The sequence below is a fragment of the Coffea arabica genome, chromosome 5c (assembly GCF_036785885.1).
Source record: "Coffea arabica cultivar ET-39 chromosome 5c, Coffea Arabica ET-39 HiFi, whole genome shotgun sequence".
Taxonomy (NCBI): domain Eukaryota; kingdom Viridiplantae; phylum Streptophyta; class Magnoliopsida; order Gentianales; family Rubiaceae; genus Coffea; species Coffea arabica.
Window position 1 is genome coordinate 340068 of NC_092319.1, and position 23486 is coordinate 363553.

At 37.8% G+C, this 23486-nt stretch overlaps 3 protein-coding genes across 4 annotated transcripts; 2 read left to right on the forward strand and 1 right to left on the reverse strand.

The window, feature by feature from the left end:
• Window positions 1-1210: 1210 nt before the first annotated feature.
• LOC113722849 (ABC transporter B family member 26, chloroplastic) lies at window positions 1211-8398 on the reverse strand. 2 transcript variants are annotated; one of them, XM_027246072.2, is made up of 18 exons: window positions 7639-8397; window positions 7342-7469; window positions 7146-7188; window positions 6148-6192; window positions 5910-6032; window positions 5699-5802; window positions 5383-5437; window positions 5201-5271; window positions 4950-5052; window positions 4593-4803; window positions 4069-4142; window positions 3712-3768; window positions 3562-3636; window positions 3179-3253; window positions 2825-3106; window positions 2199-2257; window positions 2071-2131; window positions 1211-1694 (listed from the first exon to the last, which is right to left on the reverse strand). In XM_027246072.2, exons 1-18 carry the CDS (start codon window positions 8113-8115, stop codon window positions 1614-1616), a joined length of 2124 nt encoding a protein of 707 aa, XP_027101873.2. In that variant the 5' UTR covers window positions 8116-8397; the 3' UTR covers window positions 1211-1613. The 2 variants fall into 2 exon arrangements, with proteins under 2 accessions (XP_027101873.2, XP_027101874.2); XM_027246073.2 differs by lacking the exons at window positions 3562-3636; window positions 3712-3768 and having other exon boundaries at window positions 7639-8398.
• Window positions 8399-10438: 2040 nt separating this feature from the next.
• On the forward strand, window positions 10439-14439 carry LOC113722809 (uncharacterized). Its single transcript, XM_027246028.2, has 6 exons — window positions 10439-10644; window positions 10811-10902; window positions 11540-11639; window positions 12015-12876; window positions 12970-13103; window positions 13517-14439. Exons 1-6 carry the CDS (start codon window positions 10559-10561, stop codon window positions 14370-14372), a joined length of 2130 nt encoding a protein of 709 aa, XP_027101829.2. The 5' UTR covers window positions 10439-10558; the 3' UTR covers window positions 14373-14439.
• A 1363-nt stretch (window positions 14440-15802) lies between these two features.
• LOC113722810 (uncharacterized) lies at window positions 15803-17773 on the forward strand. The gene has a single exon (XM_027246029.2). It carries the CDS (start codon window positions 16077-16079, stop codon window positions 17469-17471), a length of 1395 nt encoding a protein of 464 aa, XP_027101830.2. The 5' UTR covers window positions 15803-16076; the 3' UTR covers window positions 17472-17773.
• Window positions 17774-23486: the final 5713 nt, after the last annotated feature.

The window sequence follows — 23486 nt, forward strand, 5'->3', positions numbered from 1 at the left end:
ACTGAAAAGTGAATGTTGAAGTGAAGAATACAGAAACGAGTCAACAACAGAGAACTGAGTAGATGAGAAGAATAGGAGTTTTTTTGACTTTTTGAGGCAAAAATTGTTAAAAAATTGCAATTAAAGGCTGCAATTCTTTGATAAATTACAAAACTACTACAAATGTTTTCATTTACTTGCAAAATGGAGTCTCGTATTTCACAAATTTGCAAAAAATTGTAGGATCAAGGTAGGATCATACGATTCTAGACGATCCTACTACGATTCTACCGATCCTATGTAAATTAATACAATTTGCGATTCTGAATACGATCTGGATCGATTTTGGTTATCCAAATCGTACGATCATACGATCCGGATCGCGATTTTGACAATACTGGTTGATATTGGATCACCGCGTAGCAATACTGGTTGATACTGGTTGACAATACTGGTTGATCACCGCGTAGCATGTCCCACACACACCTCATCTCATTTATGTCATTGCTCTTGCCGCCTGGCAGCTCCATAAACTACATCATCATCACCACACAAGGAAACTTCTATCATCTTTTCTAGTGTTGTACTGATGAGATTAAATTTACCGTTAAATATAGAATACTAAAGATTATCAACTCTTAGATTATTTCAAAAGTATAAATTACTAAATGATGTAGCAAAATACAGGTAAATTATAATCATGAATATCGTACCCAAAAAAGGGATCGTAACATTTTCTAATCATTCATGCTACATACAGCAATCCGTGCATACGTGTATCTATGTCATAAAGCTCGTTTATACGAGTCTCTGAACACCACTTCGCAGTTTAAGCTATCGACCATGGAAAGCGACAAACTGAGTCAAAAAGCGTTCGTTAGCCAAGGCGAAAACAAGCTACTCAAGGAATCAAAACAAATTAGCTCCAGAACAACCACCACGATGGGAAGGACGCTGTAGAGGATCAGAAAGCCTTCCTCGCCGGACTCGGGGCACGGACGGTTGCAGATGCAACCGTCCCAGGCGATTTTCGTCATTATCAACTACGCGTAACTTTCTTTGTATATCGTGTAACTTTTTTTGCATATCGCGTAACTTTAGAGCAAATTTTTGTGGGACCCACACATAGCGTGGAAATCGAGTTACAACTTATAATCTCAGCCGCACAAAATTTTGAGGTCAAATCCTGGCCATTAACCGCTCAGGCCCCATTTCCTTCCTCGCCAACAGGTTCCACAATCCACTGACTTCAACACAGAAGCACTTGAGCAGCTGTGAAGCCCTTCGTTCGAAAAATTAGGCAGTCCCGAGCCTCACCCTCGGCCCTAGTGTCCGCGCAAAACGTTAAAAGTCAACCTCCGGTCTCCAACACGTTATTTACAGTTGTTATCGGGCACTACCGAAAAAAAGGAAAAAAGAAAAAAGGACACTGTCAAACGTTTTGTTTTGATGCTCGCAGATAGCCACATCATGTTTTTCTCAGTTTTTCTGATAATCGATGAAGGATAAATTAGAGGCATTTGCTTAGCCTTGACAGTGTTTCCTTCCCTTCATGTCAATGTTCTATTAATTTTACCATCTGGCACTTCCATTTGACGTAACACTTGGGGTGTAATTGCCCTCCTTGCATTGGTTTAAGCCCAGGCATTAGCTTGAATTCTCCACAAACGTGCATACAGTCCATCCTTCCTGAGGAGATCACTGTGCTTGCCATGCTGCGCCAAGTTCATGCATCCAAAAATCAGTGACTTTAGACCAGACAATGGAAGTTTCAGGATTTCTTTAAGTCATTCTAGGAAGCTAACTGCCACTTGGAATACTGATCTAAAAAGTGTAAATTGAGGCGGTATGCACATTGAGATTTGAGGCTCATAAACAGAGTTGGATGAAATGATGATGTTTAACTTTCAAATTTGCCTGCAGGAGAAATGAGTTGATGTTCCCCAGTTTTGCACAACAGAAAAGTTAAAACCCTTAAAACCATGGAAGATCTAAAACCAACGCCCACAAGTTGTTGCAGGCATCCAGCCTAAACGCAAATCTCTTGAAGTATGAAAATCAAATTAATTGGCTTTGCAGATGAAACTTTACCTCAACAATTTGCCCGCCATCGATTACCAGGATATTGTCTGCAGCTTCTAAGGTAGACATTCTGCAGATGTCCAGGTCAAGAATTGCAGATATAAAATCATAAAACACCAAATCAATTAAAAGCTCACCTTTGTGCAATGACAATGACAGTTCTTTTTGTTTTGATTTTGAAAGACTGGAGAAAGCACTGAGAAAGAGAATAATAGGTAAGAAGCAAGTCCAATAAAAATAGAATTGAAAGTATGTCACGATGACATGCTTTTAGAAATTTTAATGATGAGTCCCTATGAAACAGAAACAGCTAATAACCCTCATGTACATTTAAAAACTCCTGTAATGACCCCACTGGCATTCAATCACACATGTTAATTTTGTTAAGATGCTTTGCAATGGATATGATACAGCTAATAGACATTGTTAAACGTCAGATAAAGCTGAAAGCCTCGGGTATTTTTGACATTAAAAACACATCGGATTCTCCAAGTCTTTCAATCTAGAATGAGTCTCCACAAATGGCATTGATTTCATGAAAATTTATGGGGAAAGTTTATCAGGTGGAGCTTTAAAATTATAGTGAAGTAGCAGGATTTTCTTTCAGTGTAGCAGTCAGCATATTGCAAAGTACTGAGGCAGAAAATTATTATTTTTCACATCAATATAGTGTTATACAAATCTTCATCGCATGCTTCAAAGTATTTATCCTTGCTATGTGTTCATGGTGGAATCTGTAAGTGGTCTAGGGAGAAAACTGTACCTTGATGTAGTATTCACTTTCTGCATCCAAAGCGCTGGTAGCTTCATCAAGAACTAGAATTTCAGGGTCCCTAAGAATGGCCCTTGCAAGAGCAATACGCTGCTTTTGTCCTCTACTCAGAAGGTTATCATTTATAATTGTTCCATAACCATTCGGCAGGGAAGAGATGAAGTTGTGTGCATAAGCCTGCTTTGCAGCCCATTCTATATCTTCCTGTCTGATATTTCTATTGCAACCGTAACATATGTTTGACTTGATATCCATATTAAACAGATGGGGATCCTGCTCATACAGAGCTCTCAGATACCAATTCTCTGGCTATTTCAACCAAGCATGAGTACTATCAAATCTAACCTGTCCAACAAATCCAATTTTTCCTCTCAGCCACCTGATGTCGAGTTCTCTATGGGAAAAATGATCAATAAAAATCTGCAATGAAAAGAGAAACTATAAAGTAAGATAAATTTTATGAAAGAAAATAGTAGATGGTCAACCCAAACCAACTTCAGAAAATTACAAGCATTTCCAGGACAAAAAATGTTATTATAGCTCTCCAAGATGTTCACAAGAAGTATACAAGAGCTTAAACTTGCTTACAAATTCCATAGACATCATGCCAAATTAGCTAACTGATGGAAAACTTGCAAAATAGTGGAATGACAGAACCAATCCATACATTCTTATCTGACTCTCCACAAGATCTATTACAAAGTTAGCATAGATGCAGATACTTGTACCTGACCATCAGTTTGTTCATAGAGACGAAGCAAAAGATTTATCAATGTGCTTTTCCCACTACCACTGACACCAACCTTCAAAAGAAGTTGCCATTCATTATTTAAAATTTTTCGAAAATCAAGTTAAAGCAAATCAATTAGAATTCTTACGATTGCAGTTGTTTCATTTGCTCGTATAGAAAAGTTCATGTTTTCTAAAACAGGTACCTGAACCCAATAAAAGAATAAGTTGTGAGAGTTCTTATTTTATCAAAAGAATGGAAACAAATATTAGGAACTGTAGCAACAGCAATAGATTTTGATTGGGAAAAGAAGAAACAAATCAAGGTAACTTGAGTACAATCAACATAGTAAATAGATGCATGTACCACTACGAAGTTCATCACGGGATGGGGTCTAATATTGTAATTATGCTCCAGAAAATGTAACATGGTAGGTTTTTATCAGACATAGGTGGACAAAGAAATCTAAACTGATAAAATTGCAATTTAAAATATATGGAAGTACCATATTCTGTGACGGGTAGTGAAAGGATACATTGACAAAGTCAATATCACCCCTTAGCTTTGACAATTTCACTCCTGTATATGGCCAGATGCTTCATTAGAGAAAGATACGAAATTAAGTGACAGAAAGTAAGAGCCAACACTAATGTGAAGTGTTGCAAAGTAGAGATATAGAATTAAATATCAAAATCATTTGTTTATATAAATGAAAAATTTGCTTAGTTTTCCCATTTCTTTATTGATACTCTTCTTTTGTGTGCAAAGGTACTAAAGTAGGAACAGCAGAAACACAAGGAACCAAGAGAAACAGGGAAAAGCAATATCTCAAACGAGGTGCTATAAGCCTAAATCTATCGTACAAGAGAAGATCAAGCTACTGTAGATGACAACATCCCAATATGAAATAGCATAACTAGAGTTTCCAACAGAAAGGGATCAGAATTTATTAGCTTAACCAAGTTGGGAACATAATTAATTGCAAATAGATATCAGAAAGCTCAAAATGTATAGAACCATATTTCTTGCCTTTTGATAATAATTGATCATTTGACGAGAGATTCATCAACAGGAAAATTTTTTCACAAGCTCCAACAGATTGAAGTAATGACGACAGGTTGTCTTGCACTCTCCATGCCGCATAAATCAACCACTCACAGTAGAAAACATATTTAGTAAGCAGCTCAGCTGATACGTGACCAGTCAAAATAGACATGCCGCCTAAAAGAACTGCCAAAACCTATAAAATTTAGTTTGACAACAAATGGACATTAAAATTGATGCTGTCCACAATATTTTCTTGCAAGAAACACACACCATCTACAGTATGCTCTTTTAGATTCTCATCTATTCCTAGAGTTTTCAAAGCCTTGGGAAGAGATAAACCTGTGTAAAGCGATAAAGGGAATGAAAACTCATACTCCAGAATCCATTGGCAGCACTTTCTCGAATTCCCACAAGGGCTATGTTCTCGAGTTGCTGCACAAACCTAACAACAAACGAGCAGGAAAACGTTATTCACGACAATCATTAAACCAAATATATCAATATGCCCTCATTATCTTTTTGGCCAAACATTTGAAAAGATACAAATCAAAGCTAAAAACTTTCAAAGGCATTCTTGTAAAGATTGTTACCTTTCAACTTCCTGTCTTTCTGTTCCATATGCTCTGACAGCTCTGATCAGAGAAAGTGTTTCTGTTGCAACCTGGATTGTATGAAAAGGTGGCAATGAAAGAAGGAAAACTATTTGTAATTTAGCCAAATTAAATCAGGTAAATTAGATGGATGAAGAATACGGCAGCTCTTCTTCTCTTACTTCATTTGCAGAAGCTGTATAGTCTTGGCTAAGCTTCGCTGCTTTCTTTTGGTACCTGTCAAATTTAACAGAATTTGAGATATTGCAAAAACATATTAACCAGTACAAGAACCTAGACAAGTACATGCACCAGAATCTCATAAGCAACACAAAGATATAATACTTGCAAATTTTCAGAATGACCTAATTGGTTGAACACCAGCAAACTATTGATTAGCTCATTTAATACTCTTTACTAGAATTTTCCAAGCTGAATCAAGATCAAGAATGACAATATATTAGAGTTGATGAAAGTCCTTAAAATACGTGGGCTCACCTGCCATAAAAAAGAAAGATTACTGATAGCAGAGAGCATATCACCATCGTTGACAGCGCAAGAGGCCAAGACAAAGTCACCAAATAGATGAATGCTCCTGTTCCCTAGAAGTTACAATTCACATTACTAGCTGTACGAGATGAAAGATCAACTGATTACCAGGACAACTAAGCAAGATCACATACGAACCAGAATTGAAAAACCAACTTACCTGAAGCAAGTTGCGTACAATCAGATGTAGATTGCCTCCAAAAGTGTGGGATAATCTTTGACAGTCTGTTCCAAGCCTGCTGGTCAAATCACCGACAGCTTCGGTACGAAAAAAGGAAAAATCCTGTATGACAGGCAATTTTGATACATCATAAAAGTGGCAACTGACAGTATATCTCAAAATACCAGAAAATTAGTAGCATGCACATTATGTATTGAAACTAATGCAGAAGTCAAACCTGATCAAGAAGAATGCTGTACAGAGTTTTCCTCATACGTTTAACCTGCTTGATTGGGTCTTGTACCATCAGTTATGACTTTGACGAAAGAATGAGTACACATTTAAACAGGTTGTATGGAGGGCAGATGTTCAACCAGACCATATCATTACAAATGCTAGGTGGTCTTGAAGAGAGGGTCAGTTGATGACTATAAAGAGTAGATAAAAAGCAACTCTAGTAGTAAGAGTAAGACAATGAAGAAAACCACCAGGCTATCAGACCTATGCCTACACAATTAGCGCCGGTGAAATAACAACAGAAAAACATTGAATAAAACAAAAGAAATAGAAGCATTTTAAACATTAACACAGAAAAAAAATGAATTCCTTGACAAGGGTGTGGAAAAGCTTCCAATTGATACATTATGAACTTGCCATGAGGAAGAACAAATCCACGAGTAAACATTTTCCTCTCTTCCTTGTTCCTTTTTATTGGGTTATTCATGCTTCTCTTTTGAGTTGTTTTTGTAGGGAGGATAACATACGAATGAAACTCATCTTACATAAGCCATTCTAAGACTAAGGTTCCAAGCATGTACCTAAATCAAGAGAAGACTATAATTGACAGCATGTCAAGGGAATGAGTAGTTTAATTGTTTATGTGTGTTTGAGATAAAAACACAAGGAAAAGATTGAAATGTTCTTTGACATATATAAGTCCTTGACAACAGATGATCTTCTCCTCGATTGAGTATCTGATTTGTCAACGTGCCGCTGAAGGCAAATATGAATAATCTAAAATACTTGCACTGATTTGTTGCCTCCAAGTTAGGTTGTCATTGCAGATCTCACAAAATTCAAGAAGCATTTACTTTTTAAGGCAACCGGTTTCTTGTATTTAACTGATCAAGCTATACAAGGAACAACTCCGCCCAATAGATATAGGACATAAAATATTTTGAAAATTAAAAGAAAAAACACTCGTCAACAAACCACACTGTTAGTCTCTAGACTCACCAAGACAGTATTTGCAACGGCAAAGCAGCCACTTCGCAAGCCACTGTCCATAAAAATTCATGCACCTGTCACTAATTTTAAATAGTACCCTTCATGGCTTATAACTAGTTAATGGTCTCTGAGACACATGGAATATGACGCCTTAAAAGCAACAATTTGAAATATGAGCATTCAAAGTCGAAGAAGGCCAATAGACCTGCAAATCCCAGAAGTGAAACAAAGGAAAACTAGTAACTTTGAGTTCCCCAGGAACACGTCCCGGTTACCACTGTGTGCAGCGAAGATTGATGCAGCCAATATACTTGGTATTGAGATCTCCGCTACCTGAACAATAAAAATGCCGCATTATACAGTAATGAGCGTAGATAGCTAACAACCACGGAATTAAAGGGGCAACCTTCTCTCTCTCTCTCTCAATATTAAAAGTTGATTTAAAACACTCTGGCCGAAATGGTAGAAATAGAGCTAGTTTGACGAGTGAAAATGAACCAACCGCAGCTATGGCAAGGGCGGCAAAGGCTGTGCATAGGACCCATCTCTGATCAGCCACCAGCGTCCACATCCTAGCAAGGGCATAGGGAAGACTCACTGGATTGGCTGAAGTAGGGGAGCCATCTTGTTTTCCCTCTGCATTATATAAATTCCACCAACTCCCACCTGGAATAAAAGGCCTAACAATATTCACCCATTCCTTTAATTTGTCAAAATTAGAGTCCCCTATTTGAAGTCCATCATCATCGTCATCTTGATATGCTTCCGGAGAAACACCACCGCCTTTTACGGATGAAGACTCTGAAAAGTGGGAGTATTTTCGAGATTGAACATTTGGGACTGAGATTGAATATGGAAATCTCAACTTACTATTGAAGGCTAGGTTCAAGTGTAATTTACGAATAGTGATATTTGTACTACGGAGTTTTCCAAATTCAGGGCTAGAATGAGTGCGGGGACTGGTCAAACAAATTGCCATGCTCCTATCATCCTAATCAAACTCAAAAGTGATTGTATTCTTCAGTTGGCGGCAAAACAAGCATCTTCACAAATAGAAACCCCCCATAATTCCCATTGCCATAAAGGAACCACTGCTTCTAGCACTTGCCGTTCTATATCCGAATGAACATTTGCAACATCACATTCAGCAGCGCGACATGGAAAGGCAGCTTCATTACCTTACCGTCCCTCAGCTCGTGTATCTGGCCTGGCAAGTGTACTCGAGTATCGGCCAAGTTTAGCGATCCGGTAGGAAATAATATGGGATAATTTCAGAGAATCTCCCCTGAGGTTTATAACAATTTCATTGATCTCTCTAAAGTTTACAAAATTACATTTTTCTCCCCCTAATTTGATAGTTTTAATGATCAAACCTTAAAATAACATTGACTTAGTCAAATTTTTAAATGAATACCCTAAAATATTCTTGTGTAATGAGTTTTAATATATTTTCTTATACAATTGTAAGATTATCTAGAACAAATACAAGAAAAATGCTAAATTTTTCTTGTCTATATCTAATATTTGAGAAATGACTATAATAATAATTTTATGATTATAATAGGATTTCTTTTTAGTATTTTATTATGAATTTATATCTATATAATAGAGAAGAAAGTGGGATTACCATATGTTGGTAGTAAATTTGGGTCATTTCTTTTCATTTATTGTTGATCTTGATACCAACGAAAAATGGAAAACATATCACCTAAAATATTGGATCACGTATAAAGTTAATTCATCAAAAAAATTACTAACTCGACATTTGGTTACAATATAAGCTATAGACAATAATGATAGTTCTTTAGTCTTGTTGGGAAAAAATGAATAAGAAGGAAGATGAATGAAAAAAAAATACTTGTAAAACTCATTCTTAATATGAGCATACCAAACAAGAAAATTTCATTTAAATGTTTAAGGATTGTATTGTCATTTTAAATGACAACAAAAGGTATGCATAGTTTTTAAATTATCAAAAGAGCTAAGTGAAATTATAAAAAATCTCAAAAGAGGATTCTAAAATTATCCCAAATAGTATGCATGAACCCAAGTCGGGCAATATGGAATGATCTGGAATCAAGCTCTTAACACGTAATTATAATTAGTAGGTTTTAAGGGATGTCCAATGCAATCATTAAAAAATGCATTTGTAAAAACTATTTTGATAATAAAAATTATGGAAGGTACAATTAATCTATAAGAAGTCTACGATAACAAAATAACTTGTTTTATTGTTAATTGGAGAAATGTAAGTGGTTTACAATTGTGAAATAAGTGATTAAAAAACAAATAATCTTTGCAGAAATAATGTTGTTAGATTTCGGAATTTCTTTTTGACCTATTTAAGACCATTATATCTTTATAATTAAATAATAGTTTGAAACTGCAGTGATTTATTAAAAAGTACTTCACTTAAGAAAGATTTTAATACAAGTGCTCATTAAGTAATTAAGTATGTTGTTTAGATGCATGTTCAATGAGTTAGATAATATATAATTTAAAAATTTTAAATGTATTTATCTCTTTATTGAGTTCATAATATTAAATAAAATAATTAAATTTCATATTTTATTTTTTAAAACTCAAAAAGACCAATTTGAACTCTTACTAAAAGTGCTACTTTTAAATTTATGGGATGATTTTTACCAAACATCTCAAAATTACTTTTATCATATGCTTTTCTTTTTTTTGGGCAAAAGCACTGAACTTCTAGACGGGATGTAAAAATATTTTTAAAATTAGAAAAAAAAGTGATCATTGCCTCTGGTTAAAATAATGGAGCATTACTAGAAAGTATCATAAAATATTGCAACTAACAAGATGTAATTACTAACGGTGTGACAGCAGCTTTGAAGATCCTCTTCAATTTTACCTCTTAAGTCTTACCCCATTCTACCTCATATTACCTTATTACTTTTGCTAGTCAACAGCAATACACAGTGTTATAATAATTGTCATGACCTCCACTATGATGCATTCAAGTAACTTAATAAAGTTAAAGTTTTAATTGTATCAATTTTGAAAATACGTGTTCAGAGTTTGAATCGGTCGCAAGAAAAGGTGCATGAAGTCACACTATTTGATCTCGGTAACACGAAAAGTCTACTTAACTTTTCTAGAATTCAACCAAATATTTGTTACTCTTTACTACTTTCTAAGAATAGGAGTATGAACGAAATTTTGAAGGTAACCACAACAAGTGTAATTTCTGAAACCGCGGGGAGGTCCTTGTAAAAATAATAGCACATCTCAGGGGTGGTAAGCGTAATATCGCAAGCGCTGCTTTTTACGACGTCGTTATGGATCTCGTTCCCCTAAAGATGCTAGCAGCACAGCTGTAAGTGCAGATCGAAGTCGAAAAAGAGTGAACTGTGCAGTTGCCGGCGGGTGGCAACCGCTCCGCTCCCAACCTAAAAGACGCCATGGCAGAGAAAGAGCCCGTGAAGTCGAAGCCAAGACCAATCATACGATTAGGCCTCTTCCTCATGTCTCATAGTCTCCTTGTTAGGTATATACGCTATTTTATTTTATTTTATTTTTATAATTTATATTGTAAATGTCTGCGCGCCATTTATATGTGCATTCAAGCTTTACGGAATGCGGATTTCATGTTTTTTTAACGGAGTTTGGATTTGCAAAGCTGATAAATGTTGTACTTTGGTATGGAATTGCAGTGTAGTGTGCTGTACGGCTGGCATTTTGGCGCTCCTGCTCTTGCCTGTTCTCGCCAAGAACACCTACATTTCCGAAAACGCTCTCATGCCTGGTTAGTTTAACTTAAAAACTTCCTTTTCTGGTGCTTGCTATTGTTGTCATGATGCGTGTACATGTATGTGATTTTCTTGTTTCCTAAAAACGAACATTTTCATCTATTTATTAAAAAAAATACACTTTTTTTTTTTTAGTTGTTTCGGATGATGTGCTTGTTTGAGACCAGACTACGTCTTGAAGCCTAAATTTCACTTAACTGCGATTTGGCGCCACTGGAAATGCTGCAGACTATCTCAGACCGTAGGAACTTCAATTTGAACATTGTTGTTGAAGATAAATACCAGTGGTTTATATGCCCTGCTCAGCTGAGCTATAAAGTTTAATATATGTCTGTTGTCTGATGTGTATGCTTTGAGGCGAAAAGCTCCTGGAGTGTTCTGAGTTGTAACTAATGTGAATTTTTACTATGTGCGGTTCAACAATATCAATAATCAGTTGAGTCTGTGTTTACAGTTCCATGACCTTGACTAAAATTTTGATTATAACTTTTCTATTATCTGATTTTAACAACATAGTCATGTTCATGTAGGGTTTGTGGACTTCATTAGTCAATCATTAACATCCTATGTTGCTTGCCAAAATAATGCTGTTCTTGATTTTTACTTGTGGCATCTTGACCTGTTAATCTTCAGGTTCTGCCAGCCCAATGCTCTCCAGTGATGATGTTTCGGAGGCAAGCAGATTTGTGGACAAGATTTTGAGCTTAGATTCAAGTTCTGCAAGCTTAGGCATGTGAGTAACTTTCCACAATTTTTTGTTGTTTCTGTGCTGATATTCTACTCAAATGCTCTCTTCAATTATTATTGAAAATGTTATAATTACAGAATGGGTAAATAACCAACAACATGTCTATCTTTGTTGACTTTTTCCTCATAAATCTGGTGGACATCATGTGACACTAGCTACTAAGCAGTATTTTTCTCGATATGGCTTTTTTGTGCTTCAGTGGTGGTGTGAGACATGGAATGCAGTAATAGGATTTTCGACATCATGGTTTTGCAATAAAGCATTCATCTGTTTCAGAATTATATCACCATACTATCTTCTTTTTCTTTTCTAAGTTGCACTTTTTGTACATTTTCTCTGCCTTTTCATGTTTGGATGTAGAGAAATTCCGAGATTGATAAAGCAGCATATTACAGCATTGGGTGGCGAAGTTAATTATCATGAATTTAGATCCCAATTGAATACATTCCGTCCACTGCAGTTTTTTGCCAGTCCTGATCCTGGAATCATCCAAGAGAATTATAGTTGTATGTCATATGGTCTTAATACTGTTGGAATTATTAGAGCTCCACGTGGAGATGGGAAGGAAGCTATAGTAATAGTGACACCTTACAATTCTAGGAAAGTCACTGCCGGCGAGGCTTTATCACTAGGCATTGGATACTCTGTCTTCTCTTTGCTAACCCGAGTTACTTGGCTTGCAAAGGATATTATATGGCTGGCTTCAGATTCACAATATGGGGAATATGCTGGAGTAGCTGCTTGGCTCAGAGAGTACCATACACCATTCTTTGGTGGCTTGGGAAAGCTACATTCTGAAATATGTTGTGAACCAAGTGGTTTTTCTGAGTTCGAAACAGATGCAATTTTAGAAACAGGAATTTCTGATACTTTTCGACATGCTGGCACAATGGCTGCTGCTCTTGTTATTAAAGTAGCAGATAGTAGCTCAGAGTTTGAGAAGGATGCCCTTAGCATTTATGCTGAAGCGTCCAATGGTCAGATGCCAAATCTGGATTTGGTCAATATCGTGAACTATCTAGCAGTACATGGGCAGAATTTAAGGGTGAAGGTGGAGAAAATACAGTCATTTCTTCACTCTTGGTGGCTAAGGGGTCTGGGTGGACTATTTGAGTCTCTGGGAAAACTTGCTAGAAGTCTGAACCCTCAATGGAGCTTTGGTATATCAATTGCTGAATATGTTGAAGGTTCTGCTACACTTGCCAGCTCCCTGTATAATCAGGTACTGAAACCTACTTTCTCTCTAATTTATTTACTGAACTAATCAAGTATGAAAGACTTTTGCTAAAGATTTGGGAACTATGTCTTTTTTCAGGCATTGGGTGTTCCAACAGGTCCACATGGGGCTTTTCGTGACTATCAAGTAGATGCAATAACTATGGAGTTCTCACGCCAGCTTTCACCAGGTTATAGAAACCGACGAACTGAGTTCCTTATGCGAGGAGGCAGGTTGGCTTTAGTTTGATTTAACAAGTTGAAATTTTCCGATTCCTATGGATTATCTTAAACAGATAGCAAGTAAATAACCTGCAGTTTCAGGAATTGTCTGCAAACACCTATATGGTTGGAAATATGTTTCTGAATAAGTAGTTTGGCTTCCGTCCGGTGTATGCATGTGTGCATTTTTTTTTAACATGAGGTCACCATGACTTCTTGTTGTTTTAGTCTTTTTAGATTGGCCACTAAAACTTCTATATTTTCATCCACTAGACATTTACATGTTCTTTCAAGGAGAATTTAATATCGTGAACTATTCAATTTTATCGTGAACTAAAACTTGTTCTCTCAAGTTTTCTATGGATTCCTATTCAATTTAGATGGTCTTTTCTCCTTTGAACCAAAACTTTATCACTTTTGTGCAGGTTGGTAGAAGGAGTTGTACGATCTGTAAATAACCTGCTTGAGAAGTTTCACCAGTCCTTCTTTCTATATCTCTTAACGTCTCCGAATAGATTCGTTTCTGTTGGAGTTTACATGATTGCTTTTGCATTGCTCGTTGCTCCCCTTCCCATGGTTGCAGCTTCACTCTTTTCTGATGCCAGTAAATTGGGTTCTATGAATGAGCAATCCACTTCAGGCCCCTTTAGTAAACCTGCTCTCAAGTTTAGGTCGTGGAAATGGCTTCATGCAGCAAGAACTGTGTTGATCGTTCAGTTTTGGGGTGCCTTTATGACTTTACTTCCTTACTTTTACTGCCACATACCTAATTCCTCCCCGATGACCAGACTTTTGATCTGGATTGTGCTTTTGATTATCAGCCTTTTGCTCTTATGGTTGAATTTAGGTTCAATATTTTCACATGGTAACAATACTCAATCTCAGAGGACACAATGGGCTTATTTAAAATCGGTGACAATTGCAGCTGCCTTTACAGGGCTTTGTCTAATGTCAGTGATCAACTTTGCAACAGCGGAAATTGGAGCCCTACTGCTGGTTCCCATGTGTTTGATGACAGTACCAATGAAGCTTAAAGGTTGGACCTTGAGAACCTCTATGCAAGTTGCTTGTAATCTAGTTTTGACCTTTCTTGGGTTTCCACCAGTTGCATTTGTAGTCTTAAAAGGTGCACTAAAGGGTTTTGACAGCATAAGCATCGGTGAATTTTGGACATGGATGGAGGCACTTTGGGAATGGAACAGTGCTACATACGTGTACATTTGTATGGTTCACCTTCCGTGTTGGGTTTTGTGTATCCTCACTTTGTTACATCCTTGTTGAAAGAATCCAAGTCATGTGTTGTGCATTGTATGACATGCAGAACTAAATAGTTGGCTGCCTTCGTTTAGATCTCCTGTTCATCTTTTGTGTTTCGGGTATATTTTTCATGGCTCATACTGATTCAAAATTGGTGAACTAACTTGGCCAAAGTATTAACTGCTTATGGAAGGAGGCACCATTTCTGTCCTCAGGAGATGGAATCCAGTACAGTTGATCAGCGGCAGTGGCATCGATTGCTTCTTGAACATGCTAAATTATGGGGTTACCCGGCTTGTAAGCCCGAAAATGTGGCTGCTCAGAGATGCTGTGAATCTGAGTCCTAATTGGAATCCAGCAGAGACGTAAAAGGGATTGGCCTTGAAATTCACTACTGGAGAGAAGATCGGCCTTAATTAAAATTTTCAGAATAAATCTTTGGGCACGGCACTTTTTTTTTTTTTTCTTTATTTGCTGGAACTGTAAATTGTAGTATCACGATCAACAACATTGTGAAAATTTTTTTTTTTTTTTTTTGGAATTCTTGATACCTCATTAGTCATTACTCCAGTAATAGAAAATTCTAAGGAGAAAGTTTCCTTCTCTTTAGCTTATCCATCTGGAATCAGGCCATCCAATTCATCGATTATCATTTCGTAAGCCAAACGGAGGTGGATAATATTGACTTCATGGTCAGAATCTAGAAAGAAAAGTAATTGTATTCAATTGCTTGAATGGCATCATCTCTATCTGCAAATAGTAGTATAGTTTAATAGGCAATAATGTAGTAATTATTGACATTAGCATCAAATATTTTAATAAAACGGTAATTACTTTAATGCATTAAATATACAACGAATAATCACTCTAATTCTAATTGTTCAAGATTCTTCCAATACCATATCATTTATTCGAATCAGTCATGATTGTATATCCAGGGAGGGTAAAAGTTCAGGGTAATATGGCATGAGATTTGTGATCTGAACTTTACTGTCTCAAATTTCCTGAATGGTTGTGAGGCTGTGGTTCATCCCCTTTCGACCACTCTGACAGAAGCAAGGAAAGGGAAAAAGCAATAAATAAATTGGTAGCAAAAATAAGCTCAGCCGTTGAAGCAACCGGAAACAGGCAGGTGCCAAAAAACTTGGAACAGGTAACAAGGTATGAGTAGCGGCTGAAGAATAAAGAGGTCTACACTCCATCTTATTCGCCCCCATGTATTAAGACATTTTGCTTTACTCTAAACACGAGTGTCTTCCACTTCATACAAGTCCTGTTTGCAGTGTTTGGAAATCTTAGCACACACACCCCCCCCCTAAAAAAAAACACAGCTCTGCCTGTCTCTCCACTCAAATCTTACCTAACCCCAAAACTAGCTAGCTCCTTCTTACCAAAAAGCTAGCCCCTTCTTCCATTATTTAAAGGGAAAAATATGTATAAAATCCTTCACACAACAAAAGGAAAAAGCCCAGCATATCAAAAACCACAACCACCACAAATCCCTCCACAAAAATTAGTGGCTGGTAGGTCATGCATCATATCATGAGGTGAATGATGGGATGAGAGCTTCTGTTTAGAGTTGAAGGGGGGGGGGGGGGGGGGGGGATAAAGGGAAAATGAAAAGCACCTACCTATAGGCTATAGCGGACATCCAATTACCCAAGTTTAGTTATAAAGGTCTTGACATGAGTGAGCAAAGTCAACCAAGAAACCTTTAGCAAGTTCAAGATGGACAGCATTCTCTGCGATGAGCTCCTCCAAGAAATCTTTCACCGCCTCCCGCCGTCGTCATCAGCAGCAGTCTCTTTAGTCTCGAAGCGGTGGCTCCGTCTACTCCGCTCCTCCACCGTCGCTCTCTCTCTCACCTTCATCAGTACTCCCCTTGCCCTTCCTTCTCTCTCCTCTTTCCTCTCCCACCATCCCTATCTCTCTTCTCTGTCGCTCTCCGACTCTTCTTCTTCCTCCTTCTCCTCTTCCTCCCATCACCTCCTTCAGTCCATCGCCTCTTCTTGCCCCAACCTCCGTCACCTCCGCTTCCTGGCTGAGCCCGTTTCTGGGTTCTCTCTGCTTTCCCTTTCCAATTCTTGCCCTCATCTCTCTTCGCTTACCATCACTCTCTCCAGACCTCTCTGTTTCCAGTGGCTCGCACCTCTCCGCGCTCTTAAAGACCTTTCGGTCTTTATAACCGGAAGTGAAACCGAATTGTTCAGCTACAACGGCTTCGCTTCAGTTCTTGATGCTGAACTGAATTTAGAGTCTCTTTCCCTGTGTGGAAGTCGAGGGGTTGATTATGGCCTCAATTTTCTATGGAGGAATTGCAAGAAACTGGAGAAATTGAAGCTGAAAAGCTGTGAATGCGTGGGAGATAACGCGTCTTTTTCAGCATTTATCAAGGGATTAGAGACTCTCAAAGAAGTGGAATTGAGGACTTCTAGGACTGTAGCGGATGGGGTTTTATTAAAATTAGCAGAGGGCTCTGTTTCTTTAAGTTCTTTGCTGGTCTACGATGGCGGTAGTAAAGAGGGCTTGCTTCAATTCATTAGTCATAGCAGGGCTGACGTGCAGAAACTTGACTTGAGGTTGCCTCTTGATCTCGACAACGATCATTTGATAGCAGTGGCTGAGAATTTCCGGACCCTATCCAGTTTAAGATTGCAGAGTTGTTGTCTTGTTACTGGTGAAGGGCTAAAGACTATTGGCAGAGCTTTGAGTGAAGAGCTTGAGGAGCTGGCTTTGATAAATTGTGATGTGGTTGAAAGAGAACCTGGGTTGTTGACGACCTTGGGACAGAATTTGAAAAGGTTGAGGAAATTGGACTTGTCTTATAATGAATTGTTGCTTGATAAAGAGCTCTCAGCAATGTTGGTATCGTCTAGTAACCTGAAGGAGTTGAAGTTGAGGGGCTGTAATAGGTTGACTAATATGGCAATGGTCTCTATGGCTAGGAGGTGTAAGCAGTTGGAGACAGTTGATATAATGTATTGCTGTCGGATTGAAATGGAGGCGGTTGAGCTGTTTCTCTCGAATTCTTCTCATCTGAGACAGTTGCAGGTTGAGGAAAGCAAGCTTTCCGTTGTTGCCAAAAAATTGGTATCAAAAAATTGCATTGAGATTGTCGCCTAATCGAGGGATGGAAAGCACATGAACTTTGGATTTCGTTATATGTTGCATCTGAAACTGGTAAATGTTGCTTCTTGGTGGTCTCATTGTACATGTTTCACATACTGTAATTTCTGTTGCAAACCATAACTAGCCAACTTTCTTGGCGCCAATAAATGATTCTGTAGACCAGACAGGGAGACTTGCTGTTGTAACATTCTGTACTTCAATTGCAAGTATACTTGTTATGTTTTGGTGACAAGACTTGAGCGTTAATTCTTGTTCTTACCTATTGTATATAAAGAAATCGTGGATTTATATGGACATTCCTCTGGCTTCTGGTCCGTGTAATTTTTTTTTTTTTGGCAACACAGAGGTATCTGGTTTTCGGACCGGTAATACCTAACGATCCAACTAATCCTCTGCGGGTCGGGAGAAGCTGCCCAGCTTTTTCAACTAATCCTCTGGTCCGTGTAATTTGATTCCACAATGTTGCTGCGAGTACTATTACTGTATGATGCTGCTCGGGGATCTGCATTTCCCATTCGTCTCGTCAAGACAGCACGCGGATGTCAAGTACATCAGAGGAGTTGTACTACATTTTCTGACGGAAAGAAATGCATTTTGCAGATGATTGGTTCACCCTCTAACATGCAATAAACATTTGGCTATGATAGACTGTGATTTGGCAGCAGAAGAGGGACGTGCGACTTAGCAAGTGTGATACCTCCTGACGGATTTAAAATTATGAGAGCGACTTAGCATAGATGTTTTCTTTCATGGCTGTAGAAAACATTTACCTGATTTCATTAAATTTTGGAGGTTTTCTAATGGTACGTGGTAGGATACATCATACATCCATGTCGCGGAAAAAGGCGTTCAAGGGCAAAATAAAAGGCTGATAGTGATAGCTAACATGAATCAGCAACATGAAACTACTGGAGTTGGCCCAATGATCAGAAAAGGCACGTTAAATTAAACTTCTTTCTATTGTCAGGTCTAGGATTCAAATTCTGGATCGGACAAGAAGAGGTGAAGAAAAGAATGAGCAACGTGCTGCATGACAGTTTCCAGATTGTTTTTGGAGCAATGAGCGATCAGACTCCATTCTCATCCAGGTTTGATCGTTTGGTGACTTGAAGATTTCTAACAGGCACTTGCATTCAAATGAAATGAAGTCCAGCCATATCAGCTTGCTGCTCTAAAACTTAAAAAGAGTCGGTTACTGCACCAATGCTTCTTTTCTCCTGATATGCTGCTGCGTACTTGATTTTTCAATACCAACTGCCTGAAATCGCCTATGGAAGCGTGGTATGGATTATGGAATACTACAAAGGTTGACTACAAAGTGTGTTCTCGTGTAATTGTCATGGAAGTAACACAGTGCCCTCCGACAAACACCAGAAATGTCTAAAATCTAAGTAGTACTACCTACACTAAAATCACAACTGCAAATATATACCACTGTAGACTTCCTAGGTCTAATTGGCTGTGTTGGTTGTATTTTTTTCTTGGGTTTTTCATCGCTGGAGTGGAGGCCCGGTATCCCCTCCACTGGTTAGACAGACAGGGCTCCAAATTTTAACGGGCTACGAATCTAAGGTTGTTGGACAGGCCCAAAAATACTTGTAGTAGAACTTAGTGCTCGTTTGAGAGTATCGCGCTTTTGCTGAAAAAATACTTTTGTTTGATAAAATTACTTTTGTTAAGCATTGGATAAACTCATTCTATGAATTTAGAAGTAGAGAGTTTTGGTAGTAAAAGTTTAAATTTAGTGCTTTTAGAATAAATTTTATATTTTAAATAAATAAAACATAGAATTTAATTATTTTATTTTGTATGATGAATTGAATAAAGAGACAAATACATTTACCAAATTTAAAATTACGCATAATCCAACAAAGAATAAGTGCTTATCAACTAGATCGGTCCCGCTTTGCTTCTTTTAAGGGCGGGTGAACTAGTTATCGTGCGAGAATTCAAGTACTAGATGCGTCATTAGTCCAATCCTTTGTAATGGTAGGAATTGCTCCTAATTAATTAAATACCTTGTAATACTTTTTTCTGATACATCCAAGCAATATACTTTTTAACACTTAATAAGTGTTTTTATTAGGTGGAGTACTTTTTAATAAAATATCACATCTTCACAACAGCACTTAGTCTTCTAATTTGCTCATTGTCTATCAAGGAATGAGACGAAGAAAAATCCAGTTGTCCGCGTTCACCAACCTTCAACATAATCAAAGCCACCTGCAGCACTTGGTGACTTAAGCTCGTTTACCAATCCACTAGTCCTTTTTTTTTTTTTTTTTGTTTCTTGTGGAAAATGTTTCATTTCTAATGCCTCGAAGAATCTTATCAATTTTCTTTGATTCATGTTATTTATCCCTTTTTGGGGATATTATTAAAGCACCAATCAGATGCATACACTAGTCTTGAGTTAACAGAGAATTACTGAAAGGGCTGTCTGAACGTAAGGTGCAGCACTTTTGTAAAATTCTGAAACCAGCAGCAAGATATCGGTGGGAGAGAAGAGAAACACCGCTTTTCGCGGGGTCTCTCTCTCTCTCTCTCTCTCTCTCTCTATTTATATTTTTTTTTATTTTTCTTTGGCGCGAATTTGACATAATATTCAGGTTGCCCGCCAAAAAGCTGTGGCGGGGGCAGTTTGGGCAGTCCGAAGGGTGGCTCAGACTTCGGTGCCAGGGGCTGCGGCCCAGACCCCAGGAGGAGGAGGAGAAGGAGGTAAACGCAAAACCGCGTTAAACCTTATCGTGATTGATGAATTAGGTCGTGCAAATTGCATTTTCGCTTTGCTTTTTGGGGAAATCTCAAAAGCTCAAGAGTGGAAAAAATTATATATATATATATTTTCATGGCACAATAATGATTCGTGCTTTGAAGTTTGAAAGTAGGAGAATGAGAAGCCTTTTAATGCCTTGACGTCATTAGCATTCCCAAATAGAATCTTCTTCTTTCTAGGATTCCTGGGGATGGCCTGGCCCACGTGTACCTGTCCCATAATTTTCCCCATTCGTACATACACAATCTCTCATTTCTCACCCAAATACATGCACATTGCCTAGGATTCCTCTCCTTCCTCCTCCTCCTCCTCCTCTGCAGTTCATTCATTTCGAAGTTCAAACCAAAAAATCTAAGCGCCCAGGCATATTAAATTAAAAGAGTTCAGATCAGACCACAAGAAGCAGGAAAAAATAACAATTTTTTTGTTTCCTGCTACTCTTAGGTCCTATTTACTACTGCTACAACATACGAGGAAAGCAAAACTCTCTATTTATCACGTACAAACATTTAACCGTGCCGTGAATGTTTAACTCTCAGAGTTTTCCTCGCAAAACGTTTGGAATTTCCACTTAGATGAAAAAAGATTGACGAGGACAAAAACAAAAATGGAGTCGTTCTGGTAGAATATGATTGGACTTTGTGCCGTTTGCTTCAGATTTTGACTCCAAGAATCGGCACAAGTTCAAGGGTCTGTGCACAGGCAGCAGGCTGCAACCTCGTAATGATAAGTGCGTGTGCATGAGGTAAAGAAGAGGGTTGAGATTGGATTGAAAGACAGAAAATTGGACTCCAATCTAGTTGGTATTGACTGGGATGGAATTAAATCCAATCCTTGATTTAACACGTTATCCGAGGATTAGCAATCAAATCTTTTTCTTTTCCACGAGTAAAGAGCTCTAATTGCCGTGTACAAGGAATCCAATATGCGGATGGCATGGCCAAAACTCGTGCTCAATCATCTGTCATCAGGATTTGGAGTCAAAGTGTGTGTTTGGATAGGAGATTATTTGGGATAATTTTTTTTTTTTAAAAAAAAAAAAATATATATATATATATATTGTAGCACTTTGTTGATGTGAAGCATGTGAAATTTAAAACTGATTGAAAAATATGTGTTTGGATTGTAAATTATTTGAGATAATTTTGTGAAAAATGTACTGTAACACTTTTTTGATATGATGTATGCGAGATAAAAAGATGATTGAAAAATGTGTTGATGATGCAAGCAAATCAATGTGTGTAAATAAGGTATAATAACTTACAATCCAAACAGAATATATTATTGATAATGCAAGCGAGTCAGTGTATGTATAAAGAAAGTGCAAATCAAACACACTCGTGATTAACTCTGTCTCTCTCCTTTCCATTTCAATTTCCACTCACAATCACAGGTAATAAACAACAAGAGGATTAGAGGGTCAATGCGAAACTTTCTTAAAAGGAAACCGGGCAACAAATGTGCTACTAGTTTGTAATTAAGCAAGCAGTAGATTGTTTCAATTGACTTGGAGCAATTAAAGTAATGCTAATCAGCTTGGATTCACTGTAGTAAACTCTTTCGTCCCCACACGCCTACAAATCATCAAATTACTGTGGAAATTCGCGTAAAATAGGTCATCAAAGTAAGAGAAATCAGGTCTTTACCTCGATGAAGGAAAAAAATAAATGACATTAATTATTGTGAATCGCATTTGTTACAGTACAAGAAATTTGTGTACCCTTTAAACTTGAATATTCAAGACTCTCATCATATATTTGCTGTGATATACAAGGATAAGGGAACGATTAAGGATTCTAAATCAATTTGTACAACCTTTTTTTTTTTTTTTTTGGAAAAACTTACGTGGATGGACAAAATCCAAGCCATTTCTATTATAATAATCTTTTAATTCTACAGAGCTTTTGAGGGTAAACCAATAATAAAGCACCGAAACCGACCTCAGATCGGTGGGAATGGTACCACTAAAAATTTAATACTCCAGTGCTGATCCCAAGGAAGTTTTCTTTATTACGACGCGGAAGGAAGGATGATTTTGCATTAGGATTAAACAAATACTGTAGTACTAGTATCAAATTACTACTAAAAGGAGAAACTGGTCAAGAATAAATTTTCCTGTCCACCTCACCATTATACCCAAAAAAGGAAAAGGAAACACCAAACATGGTACTACTACTCTACTAGTAGTATAACAGTAGCACTAGAGTTTAGTTTTGGTAAGTCCAGTAAACAATCTAGGAATTAGGAGGACAGCCAAACAACCCTTAAACCATCCCCTACATTACATAGGATTCTCTCATCGGAGTGGAGTGGAGGCTACTGCCGCATCATTTACATATATATATTCTTTGTCGTTTTATTATGATCAGAGTAGTGTTCCATTGAGAAGCGTTACGAGGAACTTGGGGATAGCAATAATAATAATATTGGTTTCATTTCAGGTGAAAAGGGGGCATCGAATTGGAAACGCTACTCCTACTACTACTACTACAGTAGTACTACTACTAAAGCAGAGCAAGCGGCACTGCAGAGGGCATTACTACTTCTACGACTCTACAGTACTACGACTACTTTGGTTTTTGTCCATTCCATCCTCTTCCCCGCTTCCTTTCTTCGCCAAGAATTGAATGATGTACTCTTCTTCCGATGCCATAAAAGAGGCAACAAAAATTGAATGCATGAGAGATTGGAGGATTGGTCATGGTAAAAAAAAAATTACACAAACAAACATATATACTACTAAATGCTCCTTATCCCCCACCGACCCTCGCCGCCCACATGAAGATTGACCCTCTATTATTAAGTAGTTAAGCCCCGCCAGACGAGTTAAAGAAATTACTACTACTTAGCAGGAGTATACAATATTAGCATCAGCTTTGGATTTTACAACAGGTGTGGGATTGGAACTGGAAGCGCCTGTCTCAGTCTCTCAACCACGAAAAGGGTTTCACAGCTCGCGAGTTTTGCTTGCTGGTTTGCAAATTGCAAGGCAGGACACAAACCGCACGCACGTGTCTATTTTCTTGATTCTCTCCGATTGATGGTGCGAGAGCAGCAGACACACACACACACAGAAGTGCAGCTCATTTTATTTTTTTTTTCAAAATTGTATTGAGGTGCAGGACGACGACTCTCTCTCCTTGGAGAGACGGATTTCGGAGCATAACAAAATAACAAGACGTCTGTCATGGTGACGCCAATACCATATTGCAACTGAAACAAGAGTCGAACCA

What these genes read in the sequence shown, in the direction of transcription:
- LOC113722810 (XM_027246029.2), top strand. Translation starts at nt 16,077, where the DNA reads ATGGACAGCATTCTCTGCGATGAGCTCCTCCAAGAAATCTTTCACCGC.
- LOC113722809 (XM_027246028.2), top strand. Translation starts at nt 10,559, where the DNA reads ATGGCAGAGAAAGAGCCCGTGAAGTCGAAGCCAAGACCAATCATACGA. An exon ending in TCTCATAGTCTCCTTGTTAG is followed by an intron (nt 10,645 to 10,810) that starts GTATATACGCTA and finishes ATGGAATTGCAG; the next exon opens with TGTAGTGTGCTGTACGGCTG. An exon ending in TTCCTTATGCGAGGAGGCAG is followed by an intron (nt 13,104 to 13,516) that starts GTTGGCTTTAGT and finishes ACTTTTGTGCAG; the next exon opens with GTTGGTAGAAGGAGTTGTAC.
- LOC113722849 (XM_027246072.2), bottom strand. Translation starts at nt 8,115, where the DNA reads ATGGCAATTTGTTTGACCAGTCCCCGCACTCATTCTAGCCCTGAATTT. An exon ending in TTCACTTCTGGGATTTGCAG is followed by an intron (nt 7,189 to 7,341) that starts GTCTATTGGCCT and finishes TTTTATGGACAG; the next exon opens with TGGCTTGCGAAGTGGCTGCT. An exon ending in ACAGCATTCTTCTTGATCAG is followed by an intron (nt 6,033 to 6,147) that starts GTTTGACTTCTG and finishes CCTGTCATACAG; the next exon opens with GATTTTTCCTTTTTTCGTAC.